An 18,778-nucleotide genomic window follows, 5' to 3' on the forward strand; every position below is an offset into this window, starting at 1 on the left:
ACAAAGAGCACCGCTGCTGGTACACATCACAGTGATTAGCGTCCAGATCAGCGTTAACAACTGGGTTCAGATCCAATAATCACAACATATCAAATCTTTTTTGTAAATAGTGAATATAAATGAGATTTGCTAAAAATATTTAGGGTGAGCTAACTCGACTAAAGTACTTTTAGCTTCGCTATGGTCAAAGAAGTCAAAGTCGTGAACATCAACTAAATAGGCAAATCATTATTTTTTGCAAAGATGAAAAGTGATGGAAAAGATATAGTATTTTTCACATATTTAAACAATAACAAAACTAATTTGTATTTCCATTAATAAACGGTTAGCAGATTGTCGTTTGTTTTAATAAATAAATAGTTTTATACCCATTATGACAAATCCAATGCTTCAAGTTTTTTTATATTTATATAACAAATCTAAGATTTATTATAAAAAATATTATTAGATTAATTGTAAAACATACTTTCATAATAAATTAATCTATAGATATAGATTTAAATATTATTTTACTATTCACTCCAACCTAAATTATAAAGCATTCTAATTTTAAAGATAGTCAAAACATATCAAGTTTAATCAAATAAAATTATGATACCCAACCCAATAGATATTATTATATTTTTATAGTATACCTATTTTATATTATAATTTTTTATATTTTCTATTATTTTGATCAGATCTAAATCAAAGATGCTTTGACTCTTCGAGAAAATTAGAATATTTTATAATTTAAAATAAAGTGAACATAAATTTGGTCGACTTTAAATGTATACCATTATAATCAATTTAAGTTTCGCAAAATTCATCCAACCAAATCACCTCACGCTCATAATATACACTAAATCCACAAGATAAATTACATCTAGATATAACACATCATCAAATCAAACAATAATTCAGATTGTTGAATAATCTCTATATCTTACTCACTCAATTTCATGGACAATATTGCCTCTCTCCCACCTAGAGATGGCAATGGGTACCCGAAACTCGAAACCCGATGGGTTTTTACCCCATTAGGGTACGGGTTTGGGCCAATTTTCATACCCATGGATTTGTTAATGGGCATAAATCTGTACCCAGCGGGTTTATGGGTACGGGTTTGTTCCTATAGTACCCAAACCCGTGAACCCGTGGGTTTTTTTAAACCCGACCAAACCTAGTGCATATTGCATTTTATTTTATAAACGAACAACAAACTTGTTATTCCTTATTTACTTCATAATTTTTACCAATTGGTGAATGTACCAGTGAACCAGAGTGTTGCTTGCTTGCTATTATAGTTTTTACTAGCGTTATATATGTGGTGGATGGATAACTTAGTGCAAGGTCACTTAATTATACAACTTATTATTTGTATTTCATTCTCTCTACTAATATTTTTATACCAAATCATGAACTCGTTGTTCATTACATAGATTTTGGATCATGATATCATTAATCATTACGATACTTATTGATTATGAGAAGATAAGTATATTGGGGATGAAACCCGCGGGTAACCCATGAGTACCCGTTAACCCGATGGGTACGGGTTTGGGCAAAATCTCAAACTCATCATAGGTACGGGTTTTTTAATGGCTATAGATATTTTTCACGGATACGGGTCAAAACATAGTGGGTTTGTACCGTTTTCCATCTCTACTCCCACCACCGCGTCAACCAGTCTCTCCGGCTCTCCTCGTCCGGAGTATGTTCGAGTGGAGAGAGTAGTTGACTTGCGAGTTAGACAGGTAGACTACTCGGGGTCGGGGCAGCCAAGGCCAGGTGGGTCCCCCGAACTCACTCACGGTCACGGCAACCGCCGCCGCGACGCCATCAACGGCATCATCCCATTTCCACTTGGATCCCAACTTCCCAAGCCACCTCTGCTTCTCCTCCGTCTCGTCGTCGGCCATGACACCCGCCGGTGGCGCCAACCACTCCCCGGCGCCGCGTAGCCTGGTATTCGCCTTCTACCTCACCGGCCATGGCTTCGGCCACGCCACCCGCGCCATCGAGGTCAGTCAGCCAGTCCCTCCCGCCGTCTCGCTTCGGGCATTGTTCCGGCTACCAGCACCCCCAACTACTCGTGCTCGTTCATTTCCCGTCCAAGGTCTCACCTCCGAAAATTTTGCCTGCATTTGTGTGGCGTGGCTCCGTGGATCGTAGGTGGTGCGGCACCTGATCGCGGACGGGCACGAGGTGCACGTGGCGACGGCCGTGCCGGAGTTCGTCTTCACCGCCGAGGTGCGGTCCCCGCGCCTCCGCATCCGCAGGGTTATCCTCGACTGCGGCGCCGTCCAGGCAGATGCCCTCACCGTCGACCCTCTCGCCACGCTGGATAAGGTATCCTCGGCTCTTCGCCTCTCACGATCTTTGATCTCTCATCGTTCCCGTGTCGTGACTCGTGATGGCTGCCGCCTGATGCTCCGGTTACGAAATGCAGTACCGTGAGGCGGCAGTGTTACCCCGCGAGTTCATCCTCAGGGCCGAGGCTGAGTGGCTTAGCTCCATCAAGGCAGACCTTGTGGTACTCTCTCTAGTCTCCACTGCTGTTCTGTGATCAGACATTCAGTCAGTGTTCAACTGATGGATGTAGGCATCATGTGTGGGCAATGTCTGAACTCCAAAGTGAACTGGGATGTGATGTGCTTTTGGGACAGGTCTCGGATGTTGTTCCTATTGTGTGCAAGGTGGCTTCAGATCTGGGTGTCCGCTCTGTATGCATTGGGAATTTTAGGTATGCTTCACCATACTGTTTGCATTTTGTCTGATTGCATTAGGGACTTCCGCTCTGTAGTTTACCTTTTGTATGACTGTTTGCATTTTGCAGTTGGGACTTCATATATGCTGAATACATCATGGAGGCTGGATATCATCACCGATCTATTGTGTGGCAGGTATTAAATTTTTACCATGTCAGGATCATAAGTTTCCCTTTTATGGAATTACCTAAATACTGATCCATAGATCATTTGCAAGTATGCCCTGACTCACCACAATATGTCTTCCTTAGTACAGTACATATTATGGCAATGTATACTTTACTTTTTTCAGTAACCATTTAATGAATTATATATCTAAATATACAGATAGCAGAGGATTACTCCCATTGTGACATATTACTTCGACTACCTGGATATGGCCCAAGTATACTCAACTATATTTGGTTACTCTTTTTTCCTTAAAAATTGTGTTCCCTGTTTCTCAGTTATCATGAAAATAGAGTATTATTTCATTCCATAGTGCCGGCTTTTCGCAACGTCATTGATGTGCCTCTTGTGGTTAGAGGATTACGCAAATCTAGATCTGAGGTTTGTATTCTGCTGGAGAACGGTATTCTGCCTTGACAAAATTCTTTGTTCCTTATTCACATGTTTCAGTTGTGATCTATTAGGTGAGGAAGGAACTAGGAATTGAGGAGAATGCTAAGGTGCTCGTTTTTAATTTTGGGGGTCAGGTGGGTCACTTGTCATATAGGTGGTTTGGTAAGCTTATGGAATATGTTTCTATTTTCTCATGTGGTAATGTTATGTGGCTATTTTAATGTGCTTACAGCCCTATTTGGCACAGCTTATTTCACAGTTTCTTTAAGCAGAAGTTGTATTATACAGTAAACTTCTGCAGTAGCTTATCAGTTCAGCTACTTCTCAAAATGAACTAAAAACAGACAATACACAAAAGTTGCTTTTCGCCAGCTTCCCAGATAAACTGCTTTTCCAACAAGCAACAGCTACCAAATAGGGCCTATCGTTTCTTCTGCACCGATATCTGCTGATTCTGATTCTTTCAGTAATCACAGCCTTTTTTGTAACGAAGTGGTGCTTATTACCTATTATTTAAATCAAAAGTGATGCCTTTTCAATTACTTGGAAGTATTATGGTTAGCTATTACCCAGATACTGCATTTTGTAATGAAGTCCCTGCAATACTTGAATAATTATCATTATACCTCCTAGTTTTTAGCAGAACACATCATCATTAAATTTTGTATGTATCATGCTTCCTTCAAAAGCTTAGCGATCCATTCTTCTATCCTGTATGCTCTAAACTTTTTGTGAACTACACAAAACTTATCACCAACATAATAAAATAATCAGTGCGTCATGGTTCCCAGCCAGCAGGATGGAAACTGAAGCAAGAATGTCTCCCTGATGGTTGGATTTGTTTGGTATGTGTAATTAAGAGTACAATTATATTACATCCCTTGATAGTAACTAACTGATCTGATTTACTAAACTTAGCTCCCTCTTCATGGAAGGTCTGTGGTGCCTCTGATTCTCAAGATGTTCCACCGAACTTCATTAAGCTTGCGAAAGATGCTTACACACCTGATGTTATGGCAGCATCTGACTGTATGCTTGGTACTTAAAAATAGCCACAATTGTTATATGTCGCACAGCTGTTTGTCGAGTTGCAAGTTTTTTTTTTTTGCTTTTCTTGCTAGATGCATATACATACTCTATTTGTTTATAGGAAAAATTGGATATGGAACTGCAAGTGAGGCTTTGGCCTGCAAGCTACCATTAGTGTTTGTTCGCAGAGATTACTTCAACGAAGAGCCATTTTTGCGAAATTTGCTTGAGGTTCAAACATTTCTTATCATTGTATTATGCTAGAATAACTTATGTATATATAAGTGTGTTGAAAATGCCTTCATGCTTTGTCCCATCATGTTCAATTTCAGCACTACCAAAACAGCATTGAGATGGTCAGAAGTGATTTCCTTGCTGGACACTGGAAACCGTACCTACTTCGTGCTCTCACACTTCAACCATGCTACAATGGCCCAATAAATGGTGGTGAGGTAATTTATCATATACCGCATACCTTATCGTTGTTATTATGTCCAAATTAGCTTGAAATCAAACTATTCCTGTACTCAATTGTATTATAGCATTTGCATTTATGCAAAACCAAATGCTTAAGGTACCATTGAGATAAAAATGTAATACTGGACTTCCGTCATAATACTAATCTTTGAAACCAAATTATCTGTATCCTATGAAAGTTATATTATTTGTGGATCGATAGGCTAATACTTTGTCCGTTCAGGTGGTTTCCCAGATTCTCCAGGACACTGCTATTGGAAACAAATGTATTTCTGATAAAGTAAGTGATTATGCATGATCGTTGAATGGTCAGCATATTTCCATACCTACCATTTCTGCCTACATAACTTTGTTCTCATCCTGAAGTTTTATAGCTTTTGTGACTGATATGAAAAAGGAAATGCTAATGAAAGATCTTTATCTTCTTTTGAAAATTACCACTTTGAAAGCTTTATATGCTTTGTGCCAAGTAAAACCAGTATATATTAAACATGGAAAGCCCATAGAAAAATGGAAGCAATATATTTAGAATCCTGCTTAAGATGGTAAAATATGAGCCAACCTGGCTATCTTTAATTGTAGGCTAGTGGTGCAAGAAGATTGCAAGATGCCATGGTCTCAGGATATGTACTTCAAAGGGTTCCTGGGAGAGATGCAGGCATTCCTGACTGGTACTCTGTGTCCGAAACCAAAACTGGTGGCGGTCCGACCTCACAAAATGTTGCTACAAAGGAAAGTGCAGCATTGTGAGTACCTTCTCTTGTTATTGTCAGACATCTCAAGTTTTGCAGTGAAATATTTTGCAACTGGAATTGCATATTTGATTTCACAGATGTATTGAAGACATTGAGATACTCCATGGGGACCTTCAAGGATTAACAGATACAGTGGACTTTTTGAAGAGCTTATCTGAACTTAATGGAAATGATTTGAAGAGCCCTAAGAAGCAAGACCTAGAGAGAACTGCTGCATCTGTTCTTTTTGACTGGGAGGTACTAATCTAGCAGTCCTCTATTTCATTTTAGTGAACTGTAACCCTGTGCATTAATGTTTCATGTATCATATTTGGAATGTAGGATATCTAGGTTTCATGAGTTTGAATTATGAGATGATTCCTTACAATTTCAAGTAGACCAACTTTCTTATGCTGTAAAGTTTTATTTCCAACAGCTAATCTATTTGTCCTATTATAGCTTTTGGGTATGAATAAACATATGGTAGCTCATTTTGTTGTTTTGACAAGACATATGTGTTTCCAATTAACAAGACAATGTACCATGTTAGGCTTCAACCTTTTATCATAAAGCACAATATAGTGGAGTTCTAATAAGAGAAGATGGATTACACAGATCCTCATGCTTCAATTTGTATCAAAAAATCTATTGTATAAAGTTCAGAACCATTTTGTTTTCAATGAACATTTTTATTTCACCAGTCTCTTTTTTCCTTGATTCACCTCTATTTTTTCTTGTATTTTTCATGGATACATGTAGCTTCAGTTCTGATAACTGATTACTTGATTTGTTTCGGTAGCTTGTTTCTATGTACTTGAATAACTGAAATAAGTCACTCAAAATGGTGAATAAATGATTGGTGTGCTATAATGATTTCCCTTATTGTTCCTTTGTAGACAGAAATATATGTAGCAAGGGCACCTGGACGTTTGGACGTCATGGGTGGCATTGCTGATTATTCAGGGAGTCTTGTTTTGCAGGTATGTTCAATCTCAGGCCAAATAGATTTCTGTTACAAAGTAGTGCTATAAGTTTAGCTAATAGCTGGATACTCTACTCATAAATATTTGATTATATGTGATTCCCATCTTTCTCGAAATCAGTTTGCTACTGTTCAATATGTAATGGTATAGCATGCAAGAACCTGGATTTTCATTGAATCCTGATGTCTACTGTATTTTCTGTATTCTTGATTTCTTTTTTGGATTCCCTCAGATGACACAAGTAAATAAATAAATAAACTGGAAAGAAACATAGCTGCAGTTCTTTTATCATGTATTTGGCAGTTGTGATTCATATTTTGGATGTAACTACTAGATGCCTCTTCGGGAAGCTTGCCATGTTGCTGTTCAGAGAAACCATCCCAGCAAGCAGAAGCTTTGGAAACATACAAAAGCAAGACAGCTTGTTAACGGAGGCTTGGTACCTGTGATACAAATTGTATGTTTGACTTGTTCAAATAATTCAGATGCTTTGTCATTTATTCTAAATTTTTTGCCACTTCCATTTACTTTTGAGTTATCCACTTGCTGGGGCATGTAGGTGCTCCATATTATATGCATGATAATAGTGTTTTTGTTGGCTAATTTAGCGTAATGGTTAAGGCTTCCGAGTACCACCTCCAGATCGTGGGTTCGATCCCCTCGGGGCGAATTTCGGAATTGGTTAAAAAAAATTACTAGAATCCTGGGTTCGATCCCGTTGCAGAGTGGACAATTGATCGGCCCATTAGTGATGGAGGGCCAGGGTTCAGGGGTTTTCTCAGCCGGGACCATGTTTCGGTCTCTTCTTAATATAATACCGGGAGGGCGGTCTTTCCCTCCCGACCGAGTTTTTTTTACTTTATAATCACATTTTGCCAAGTAGTTGTTCTTTTGATCTGGCTATTTTGCATAGCATTTGTATGGACTTTCATGACTTGTCAATGCTTACCATCTATTATGAACATGATTATCGCACAGGTATCATTTGGTTCTGATTTGAGTAACCGTGCACCAACTTTTGATATGGACCTGTCAGATTTTATGGATGATGGTAAACCAATATCCTATGAGAAAGCCAGGGAGCTTTTCTGTCAGGATCCATCCCAAAAGTATGAAAACAAGTTTTTATTCCAGTACAAAATTTCAACTACTGAATATGTTTGCATATTTGCGATCTCAACTATCCTATCTCAGATGGGCTGCCTATGTTGCTGGAACAATTCTAGTTTTGATGACTGAACTTGGTGCCCAGTTCACTGACAGCATTAGCATTCTGGTATCACCAAGTTTTCATTATCCTGCAAATGCGTATGTAAAAACCTGTAATCACTTAATCAGTTCCTTATCTTCTTTCCGCTCTAAAACTCCAGGTTTCATCTGCCGTGCCAGAAGGAAAAGGTGTTTCATCTTCTGCATCAGTGGAGGTTGCTACAATGTCTGCTATCGCCGCAGCCTATGGTTTGTAGAGTGGCGTTGGCTATTTAGCCTATCCTGAACCCTGAGACATGTCATCTCTAAGTAGCATCGTTGATGGTTTCCTTTTTACTTGTCTATAGGTTTAAACATCATACCAAGGGATCTTGCTTTGCTTTGTCAGAAGGTATTATGTTTCACTGAAATGTGGTTGTAGAATACAGATTTACAACTTTTATGGCTCTAATGTTTTTCAGGTTGAGAATCATGTAGTTGGAGCTCCTTGTGGAGTAATGGATCAAATGGCATCTGCGTGTGGAGAAGCTAACAAACTCCTTGCGATGGTTTGCCAGGTTAGTGGTGTTTATTAGTTCCGGATTACAGAAGCTGATAGATCATACCTTCCTCCAGTCAAAAAAAAAAAACAACGTTACTTCAGTATTTTATTTAATCAGTTCTCCTGCAGCCTGCCGAAGTGAAGGAATTGGTTAGCATACCTACTCATATACGGTTCTGGGGTCTAGATTCAGGGATACGGCATAGGTAGGAAGCCTTCCTAACTGAGCTTGTGTTGTGGCGATTGTAGACATTACCTGTCTTATTGGAAAAATTGGAGCTAATTGCAGAATTAATTTCTGTTGATTTGTTAGTGTTGGCGGGGGAGATTATGGATCTGTGAGGGTAGGCACTTACATGGGACGAAAGATGATCAAGTGTACAGCATCAGATTTAGTTTCAGAATCCTTGACTTCAGGGTCCCCTGCTCAGTCTGATTGTTATAAAGAAAATGGTGTGGGCGTACTGAAATCTGAAGCTGCACTGGAGTATTTGTGCAACCTACCACCTCACAGGTCACGTTTAGCAAATTCAACATTTATGTTTATGGTTCTGATACTGCATGAATCACAATAAAATCCCAATTTCAGATATGAAGCTGTTTATGCAAAAGACATTCCAGAGGTGATTAGTGGAGAAGCATTTTCAGAGAAATATGGAGATCACGATGACACAGTGACAGTTATTGATCCTAAAAGATCTTACAGTGTGAAGGCTCCTACTAGACATCCCATATATGAGAACTTCCGTGTCGAGGTTAAATCTCTCGACCAGATTATTTGTTTCTACAGTACCAAATCTATTTTCTGAATATGAAAAGCAATTGTGGTGGGAACCATTTCAAAGTTTTTGTTTTTTTTCCTGAAACATGCTGCAGCAATAGCGTTGATATGGTGTGCTCTTAGTGCTATCCAAAGTGGCAGAACATTGCAAACTACCCCCAAGAAACTAAAATCTGCAACTAATGGTCCCACAAAGAGTGTCATTCTCACTTCCTGAGAAGTGAAACATTTTCGACTTTGACGAAGCATATACAAGAAACTATTAATATTAATATTTATGGCGCATAATAAGTTGCATTAAATGAATCGTTGAATATATTTTCATAATAAGCTTATATGGAGATACAAATGTTGCTAATATTTTCTATGAACTTGATCAAAGCTACGAAAGTTTGACCTACACAAAACCCTAGGCGACTTTCTTTTTGGGACAGAGGGAGTATTTCATTGTTCTCTCTCTTGACATCCTTTTAACTTCTGGTCTGTAGGCCTTCAAAACGTTATTAGAGGCAGGTAATACAGACGAGCAGCTGTCAGCCCTTGGAGAACTTATGTACCAGGTGAATTAATTTGGGTCTCTGGCTCTCTGCTCATCATGATGTATCTTTCTCTACTCTTATTGCACAACAAGGTTCACTGTGCAAACATTAAGTTGAGGAAATTGTGCTTTGCTGGTATTAACATTCTTCTCTTTGTACTGCTACTTGCATACCTTTGACGTGTTTGATGTTTCTCTTTGATTCACATGTTTCTGGCAGTGCCACAACAGCTACAGCGCATGTGGCCTCGGTTCTGATGGGACTGACAGACTAGTCAACCTGGTACGAGAAGTGCAACACAGGAGGACATCCGAAGGCGGAAGCCCTAGTCTGTTTGGCGCAAAGATCACCGGCGGAGGCTCCGGCGGCACAGTATGTGTTGTTGGGAAGAACTGCGCCAGGAGCAGTGAAGAGATTGCAGAGGTAGCTCCACGGACTAGCCTTTGTTCATTTGGTGTTTGGGTTTTATCACGATGACAGAGACCGATAATTACCTGCACTTCCAGATTCAGCACAGATACAAGGCTGAGACCGGGTATCTGCCCATTCTTTTCGACGGGTCGTCTCCAGGAGCTGGGAAGTTTGGTTACCTGAAGATCCGACGTCGTTGTCCCTAGTGGCTGATTGGGAAACGAAGAACTTCAGTTCGAGCTTTGTCACATATCACTCAATTGTTAAGAACCTCACTCCAACTCTCCAAGCCATTGTAGAACATAGAGGCGTATTGCCACTTGCGATGATTCGTCGTTCACACACAAAATATTATCATGTGCTACACCAATTCTGGAAGCTACTAGAGGAAAATGTGAGGAATATAAAGAAACTCTTGTTGAGCAGATGTAGTCTAGTGGTCTCCGTGTGCTTGCTGCAGTGTAACCAAACTCCAAGTAGATGTGCTCTGGGCTCTGGCATGTGGTATGTGATGAAGTCGAGGATGGTTTCTTGCCGTTTGATGACCAGTGTAGTCGTTGGTTAACTTGTCAGTCGTAAACTGATGTTGTCAGTTAGGAGCGGATAAAGTTTGTGTGTGTTGTCAGTGTATCTGTGTGTAAGTTTATTGGACAGACCGAAAGATACACCACGAACCCAGATGAAGTAGGTAATAGTCGTATGTGAAGTTTTTATCATTAGGGTTGCAAATGCATTAAATCACTTATAAATATATGATGATTATAAACTTCCTCTGCATTTATTTCCTCCATTCTTTTTTATTTACCGTGTTTTTAGTTTAAAACGAGTGACAGATATTCAAGAACGGGGAACGGAGGCAGTACATCGTGTGCAAAAGTTACCGTGAAAGAAGATACTCAACTTATACATGTACATTCGTGCGTGCCGGGCTGACACGGCACGAACACAGTTAAGTACGACAATGTTGTGTGCCGGGCACAACATGATGTTGGTTCTGTGTTATGTCAGCCCGCGAGCTTAGCACCTGGCGCAAGCACGGCACAAAAATAGGATAATCGGGTCGTATCGTGCCTATGGCCCGATCAGCCCACAGAGCCGGGCTGGTCTGAAGCATGCAAAAGAAAAAAAATCAAATCTAACTATTGCATTTCACAATTCACACAGTTAATACTTTAAGTGTCAAACTCAAGGTAACAAGCAGGAATAGAAGCTAAGTATAGCAGTTCACATGGTCACAATTCAAAGTGATGAAATACTCAATCACAAAAGAGCTCAGAGACAAAAGTTGATGCAAACAATATATTAATGGAGCCTTAGTGCAATGCTGCCTCATTATAAACATTTCTAGGTAAACACTCACACCTCGTGAGAAAACCATAAGAAGGAAAAGAGTACAACCAGCTCCTATAGGTTTAATGTAAGTCCAGAGTTTAATAGTTCATCACAAGTTATAACAGAGTAGTAATAGCAACAGAATTAAGAAGCAATAGGACAAATGCAACAACCCTCGGGCCTCAACTGCTCATAATCTACCCACAGTTCCACTAGTTCCACTTCCACCAGATCCTCCACCAGTTTCTAGTTTCTTGTAGGTACATTGCTTCAAAAACACCTTCTAGTTCTTTGGTGTCTTTCTCCACATTTATGCAGGACATAACTTCAACCATATCAGGAGTTAGCCGTCGCCCGCCGGTCTTCAAGCACCTTGCCAGCTAAACTAAAAGTGGACTCTGATGATACAGTGGAAGCAGGCACATTTAGAACATCTTTAGCAAGTATAGAAAGCACATGATATGTCAACTTATGCCGTAGCCACCAGTTTAGAAGATTGAAATCATAGTGAAACTAGGTGCCAGTATTGAAAGGGAAATGTGCCCTTGGGCCATTTCTATAAGTATTTTGGTGATTAGATGTCCAACGCATATTGAGTGAGTTCTTATGTGCCAAATGAGTGAGAAGTGTGAAATCAAGAACAAGGTATGTTTCTAGACTTAGTGAATTGTTTTTGAATACTAACATGGTTATCTAAGTGCTAGAAACAGTGCCAAGAGAAGAAGATTTGAATTGGAGAAGAGTTGGCAAAGTACAGCCAACACCAGCTCGGGCCTGGCACACCGGACTGTCCGGTGCCCCAGGCTGGTCAACGGTGAACCGGCTGCTCTCGGGAAGCGGCGGAGCGACGCGGCTATAAATCACCGGACTGTCTGGTGAGTCATCTGCGCACGCGTCCAAGTCATCGGCGATGAACTCGTCGCTCTCGGGAAAAGAGAAAGGCGACGTGTCTATAATTCACCGGACTATCCAGTGATGCACCGGACTGTCCGGTGAGTCAACGGTGCTAGCAACCAACGGTCGTCCGCGCGATCAACTCGCGACACGTGGTCCGTGCCAACGGTCGGTTGGGCACACTGGACTGTCCGGTGTGCACCGGACAGTGTCGGGTGCGCCAACCGGTTCTGAGGACCAACTGTCGGCTGCGCCCAGTATGGAAGGAAATTAAGCACCGGACTGCTACAGTGGCTGTAAGGGCGAGAGGCTCCAACTTGTGGAGATTCCTCGCAAACAGGAAGAATACTCAAGATAAAAGATCGCGGTATTCAAGTCGATCATTGGATCACTTGAAAGGGGTTGAGTGCAACTCTCGTCCATTGGGACGCCACAACGTGGAAGTAGGCAAGTGTTACTTGGCCGAACCACGGGATAAAAATCGCGTGTCTCGTGTGTTGCTTTTCTGTGATTGTTTTGTTCGCACAAGCTCGCCCCATAGCCACTTGGTTACACTAACACTTTAATAATCAAGTTTGTGGCTATTTAGTGTTTGATTTTACAGGATCACCTATTCACCCCCCTCTAGGTGCTCTCAATTGGTATCGGAGCCGTACTCTTCATCTAAGGGACTAACCGCCCGAAGAGATGGATCCTAAGGGAAAGGGGATGGTAGTCAACGACAAGGAAAAGGAGTCCATCTTCAACGAGCCAAGAGACGACAAGCCCACTGACTCAGGCTCGAGTCACAAGAAGAGGGACGGGAAGAAGAGGCGCATCAAGAAGATCATCTACTACGACAGCGATGCATCTTCCTCTTCACCAAGGGACGACGACGACGACTCATCGTCCAAGAAAAAGATGGTTAATCAAAACTATTCCTTTGATTATTCCCGTATTCCGTATAATTCGAATGCCCATTTACTTTCTATTCCTCTTGGAAAACCCCCACACTTTCATGGAAAGGATTACCCATTTTGGAGCCATAAAATGCGTAGTCATCTATTTTCTCTCCATCCTAGCATTTGGGAAATTGTGGAAAATGGGATGCATTTTGATAGTACGGATAATCGTGTGTTTATTAATGAACAAATTCATAAAAATGCCCAAGCTACTACTGTCTTGCTAGCGTCACTTTGCAGGGATGAGTATAATAAAGTGAGTGGCTTGGACAATGCTAAGCAAATCTTGGACACCCTCAAGATATCTCATGAGAGAAACGACGCTACTATGATCACCAAGATGGAACTAGTGGAAGGCGAGCTGGGGAGGTTCGCGATGTTCAGGGGAGAGGAGCCAACACAGACCTACAACAGGCTCAAGACTCTGGTCAACAAAATCCAAAGCTACGAGAGCACAAGATGGACGGATCATGACGTCGTCCGACTCATGCTCAGGTCATTTACCGTTATTGACCCCCATCTTGTCAACCTTATTCGTGAAAACCCTAGGTACACCAAGATGACGCTCGAGGATATCCTTGGAAAATTTGTGAGCGGGCGCATGATGGTGAAGGAGGCGCGATACATGGACGATGCACTAAATGGTCCACTACCCATATACGAGCCGCAGCCCGTTGCTCTCAAAGCAACGAGCAGCAGGGAGGCACTACCGAGCAAGGTAGCACAAGTGGAGGCTGCCGGGCTCAACGAGGACGAAATGGCGCTCATCATCAAGCGCTTCAAAACCACCTTGAAAGAACGCAAGGAATACCCCAACAAGAATAAAACAAGGGGAAAGCGCTCCTGCTTCAAATGCGGTAAGACTGGTCATTTCATAGCACAATGCCCCGATAATGATAATGACCAGGGACAAGAAAAGCACGGGAAGAGGGAGAAGAAGAAGAACTACAGGAAGGCGAAGGGCGAGGCGCACCTTGGAAAGGAATGGCATTCTGACTGCTCTTCATCTGACTCCGATGATGAAGGTTTGGCTGCCTCGGCCTTCGACAAATCTTCGCTCTTTCCCAACGAACGCCATACTTGCCTTATGGCTAAGGAGAAGAAGGTACACATTCGAGATACCCCCCAAGTACTCTTCTTCTAGCGATGAGGAATCATCTGATGATGAAGTAGATTACACTGATTTATTTAAGGGATTAGATAGAGCTAAAGTAGACAAAATTAACGAATTAATTGATGCCCTTAATGAAAAGGATAGATTACTAGAAAAGCAAGAAGATATCTTGTATGAGAAACATGATAAATTTGTTAGTGTTCAAAAATCTCTTGCTTTAGAAATTAAAAAGAAATGAAATGCTATCCTCTGAGTTGTCTGCTTGTCATGAATCTGTCTCTAGTCTAAAAGATTTAAATGATGAATTAAATGCTAAACTAGAGGAAGCAAATGCAACTAGATCATGTGTAGAACATGTAGTTATTTGCAATAGATGTAAGGACTTTGATGTTAATGCCTGTGATGAACATCTTGCCTCTATTACTAAATTAAACAATGAGGTGGCAAGTCTTAATGCTCAACTTAAGACTTGCAAAATGGATTATAATAAACTAAAATTTGCTAGGGATGCCTACATTGTTGGTAGACACCCCTCAATTAAGGATGGGCTTGGTTTTCGAAAGGAAACCAAGAACTTAACGAGCCAAAGGACTCCCGTTCTCAACAAGGAGAAAGGGAAGGCCCCTATGTCTAGTAGTTATCAAAAGAATCATGCCTATATTTATGATAGAAAATTTACTAGGTATGCTCATAATGATAGATGCTATGATCATGTTGTTCTACCTGCTTATCATACTTCTCATGCTATGGTTGCTTCTAGCTCCACTTATGATTATGGGAGAAATAGGCCTAGGCGTAATCATGTTGTGTCTCATGCGCCTAGGAGAGTTTGCAATGGTCCTACTACTGTTTACCATACTTGCAATACTTCCTTTGTACTTTCAGGTAAAAATGCAAAAGTAGTAGCTAGAAAATTGGGATCCAAATGCAAGCTAACACTTGTATTTGGGTTCCAAAAGTTATTGTGACTAACCTTGTAGGACCCAACAAGAGTTGAGTACCTAAAACCCAAGCTTAAATTGCCTTGCAGGTTTATGCATCCGGGGGCTCAAGCTGGATTATCGACAGCGGATGCATGAACCACATGACGGGGGAGAAGAAAATGTTCACCTCCTACATCAAAAACAAGGATTCCTAGGATTCGATCATCTTTGGAGATGGGAACCAAGGCAAGGTCAAAGGATTGGGAAAGATAGCCATCACATCCGAGCATTCTATCTCTAATGTGTTTTTAGTTGAATCGCTCGGGTATAATTTGTTATCTGTGAGTCAATTATGTAACATGGGTTATAACTGTTTATTCACAAATGTAGATGTATCTGTCTTTAGAAGAAGTGATGGTTCATTAGCTTTTAAGGGTGTACTAGACGACAAGCTCTACTTAGTTGATTTTTCGAAAGAGAATGCCGATCTAGATGCATGCTTAATAGCTAAGACAAATATGGGCTGGCTTTGCCATCGCCGTCTAGCACATGTTGGGATGAAGAACCTTCATAAGCTTCTAAAGGGAGATCATGTGTTAGGACTAACCGATGTCTGTTTTGATAAAGATAGACCTTGTGCAGCATGTGAGGCAGGAAAACAGGTGGGAAGCACTCATCATAGCAAGAATGTGATGACAACATCAAGACCATTGGAGCTTCTTCACATGGATCTCTTCGGACCTGTTGCCTACCTCAGCATCGGGGGAAGTAAGTATGGTCTTGTAATTGTTGATGATTTTTCTCGCTTCACTTGGGTATTCTTTTTATAGGATAAGTCAGAAACCCAAGGGACTCTAAAGCGCTTCTTAAGGAGAGCTCAAAATGAATTTGAGTTAAAGGTGAAGAAGATAAGAAGCGACAATGGATCTGAGTTCAAAAATCTACAAGTTGAAGAATTTCTTGAGGAGGAAGGCATCAAGCACGAGTTCTCTGCTCCCTACACACCACAGCAAAACAGTGTGGTATAGAGGAACAATAGGACACTAATTGACATGGCGAGAACAATGCTTGGAGAGTTCAAGACGCCTGAGCGGTTTTGGTCGGAAGCTGTGAACACAGCCTGCCACGCCATAAACCGGCTCTATCTGCATCGCTTTCTCAAGAAGACCTCCTACGAACTCCTTACCGATAACAAACCCAACGTCTCTTACTTTCGTGTATTTGGAAGCAAATGCTACATTCTGGTGAAAAAGGTAGACATTCTAAATTTGTTCCCAAGGCAGTAGAAGGGTTTTTACTAGGATATGACTCAAATACAAAGGCGTATAGGGTCTTCAACAATTCATCAGGATTAGTTGAAGTCTCTAGCAACGTTGTATTTGATGAGACTAATGGCTCTCTAAGAGAGCAAGTTGATCTTGATGACATAGATGAAGATGAAATTCCGACGGCCGCAATGCACACGATGGCGATAGGAGATGTGCGACCACAGGAACTGCAGGAACAAGATCAACCCTCTTCCTCGACACTGGTGCATCCCCCAACTCAAGACAATGTACAGGTACCTCAAGAAGAGGGGCATGATCAAGGGGGAGCACAGGAAGAACAAGTTATGGAGGAAGAAGCACCATGGATCCCTCCAACTCAAGTCCGACGTCGATCCAAAGACATCACCCCATCGATCAAATTTTGGGTGACATCAGCAAGGGAGTAACCACTCGCTCACAATTAGCTACTTTTTGTGAGCATTACTCGTTTGTCTCTTCTATTGAGCCTTTTAGGGTAGAAGAGGCCTTGTAGGATCCGGACTGGTTGTTGGCCATGCAGGAAGAGCTCAACAACTTCAAAAGAAATGAAGTCTGGAGCCTGGTGCCACATCCAAAGCAAAACGTTGTGGGAACCAAGTGGGTGTTCTGCAACAAGCAAGACGAGCACGGGGTGGTGACAAGAAACAAGGTTCGACTTATGGCAAAAGGTTATGCCCAAGTCGCAGGTTTGGATTTCGATGAGACTTTTGCTCCTATGGCTAGGTTATAGTAAATTCGAATTTTATTGGCCTATGCCACTCACCATTCCTTTAGGCTGTTCCAAATGGACGTAAGGAGTGCTTTCCTCAATGGGCCAATCAAGGAGGAGGTATACATGGAACAACCCCCTGGCTTTGAGGATGGCAGGTATCCCGACCAAGTATATAAGCTCTCTAAGACGCTCTATGGATTTAAGCAAGCCCCAAGAGCATGTTATGAATGCCTTAGAGATTTCTTAATTACTAATGCTTTCAAGGTTGGGAAAGCCGATCTAACTCTTTTCACAAAGAGTTGCGATGGTGATCTGTTTGTCTGCCAAATTTATGTTGATGACATAATGTTTGGTTCTACTAACCAAAAGTCTTGTGAGGAGTTTAGCAGGGTGATGATGCAAAAGTTCGAGATGTCCATGATGGGTGAGTTGACTTACTTTCTTGGATTCCAAGTGAAGCAACTCAAGGATGGCACTTTCATCTCCCAAACGAAGTACACTCAAGATCTTCTCAAGAGGTTTGGGACGAAGGACGCCAATCCCGCGAAGACACCGATGGGAACTGACGGGCATCTCGACCTCAACAAAGGAGGTAAGTCAGTTGATCAAAAGGCATACCGGTCAATGATAGGTTCATTACTTTATCTTTGTGCTAGTAGAACGGACATTATGCTTAGTGTATGCATGTGTGCTAGATTTCAATCTGACCCCAAGGAATGTCACCTTGTGGCCGTTAAGCGAATTCTTAGGTATTTAGTTTCTACGCCTTGCTTCAGGATCTGGTATCCAAAGGGGTCTACCTTTGACTTGATTGGATACTCAGACTCCGATTATGCCGGGTGCAAGGTTGATAGGAAGAGCAAATCAGGGATGTGCCAATTTCTAGAAAGGTCCCTGGTGTCCTGGAGTTCTAAGAAACAAACATCTATTGCCCTATCCACCGCTGAAGTCGAGTACGTTGCTGTAGGACAGTGTTGCGCGCAACTACTTTGGATGAGGCAAACCCTCTGGGACTTTGGTTACAATCTGAGCAAAGTCCCACTCATATGTGACAATGAGAGTGCAATCCGCTTAGCGGATAATCCTGTTGAACACAACCGCACTAAGCACATAGACATCCGGCAACACTTTCTGAGAGACCACCAGCAAAATGGAGATATCGATGTGTATCACATTAGCACCAAGAACCAGCTAGCCGATATCTTCACCAAACCTTTAGAGGAAAAAAGGTTTTGCAAGTTGCGTAGTGAGCTAAATGTCTTAGATTCGCGTAACTTGGATTGATCTATAGCATACATGTAGTATATGCCTTTGATCATGTTACTTTGAGCATTTACATTATTTGTTGTCTATTTATGGTGCTCAAGTTGTACAAGTCATCCCCGGACCTCACAAGTCCATATGCAAATGATGCACATATTTCGGGGGAGATGTGCTACAACTTGACCCCTTTGAGACTAACTTGTTTGCTTGAGTACACTTGATGTAGTCTCGAAGGTACATTGAAAGGGAAAATGAACTTGGACGGTGACAAGACTTC

At 41.4% G+C, this 18,778-nt stretch overlaps 1 protein-coding gene across 1 annotated transcript; it reads left to right on the forward strand.

Annotated features, from left to right (window-relative positions):
• The first annotated feature begins 1,607 nt into the window (after window positions 1-1,607).
• On the forward strand, window positions 1,608-10,792 carry LOC103626414 (L-arabinokinase). The gene is made up of 28 exons (XM_008646821.2): window positions 1,608-2,004; window positions 2,155-2,331; window positions 2,432-2,515; window positions 2,649-2,725; window positions 2,819-2,885; window positions 3,078-3,135; window positions 3,232-3,299; window positions 3,383-3,445; window positions 4,103-4,156; window positions 4,247-4,349; window positions 4,462-4,571; window positions 4,673-4,792; window positions 5,041-5,097; window positions 5,400-5,563; window positions 5,650-5,809; window positions 6,448-6,531; window positions 6,869-6,991; window positions 7,513-7,643; window positions 7,729-7,810; window positions 7,905-7,992; window positions 8,091-8,134; window positions 8,205-8,300; window positions 8,414-8,490; window positions 8,598-8,798; window positions 8,874-9,039; window positions 9,554-9,625; window positions 9,824-10,027; window positions 10,111-10,792. Exons 1-28 carry the CDS (start codon window positions 1,900-1,902, stop codon window positions 10,219-10,221), a joined length of 2,946 nt encoding a protein of 981 aa, XP_008645043.1. The 5' UTR covers window positions 1,608-1,899; the 3' UTR covers window positions 10,222-10,792.
• Window positions 10,793-18,778: the final 7,986 nt, after the last annotated feature.

The sequence above is a fragment of the Zea mays genome, chromosome 5 (genome assembly GCF_902167145.1).
Source record: "Zea mays cultivar B73 chromosome 5, Zm-B73-REFERENCE-NAM-5.0, whole genome shotgun sequence".
NCBI classification, from domain to species: Eukaryota; Viridiplantae; Streptophyta; class Magnoliopsida; order Poales; family Poaceae; genus Zea; species Zea mays.

Bases quoted from the DNA above. Each gene is read 5' to 3' on its own strand.
- LOC103626414 (XM_008646821.2), top strand. From the start codon at position 1,900: ATGACACCCGCCGGTGGCGCCAACCACTCCCCGGCGCCGCGTAGCCTG. The intron at 2,516-2,648 runs GTACTCTCTCTA...CTTTTGGGACAG, and splicing joins CCATCAAGGCAGACCTTGTG to GTCTCGGATGTTGTTCCTAT. The intron at 9,040-9,553 runs GTTAAATCTCTC...TCTGGTCTGTAG, and splicing joins ATGAGAACTTCCGTGTCGAG to GCCTTCAAAACGTTATTAGA.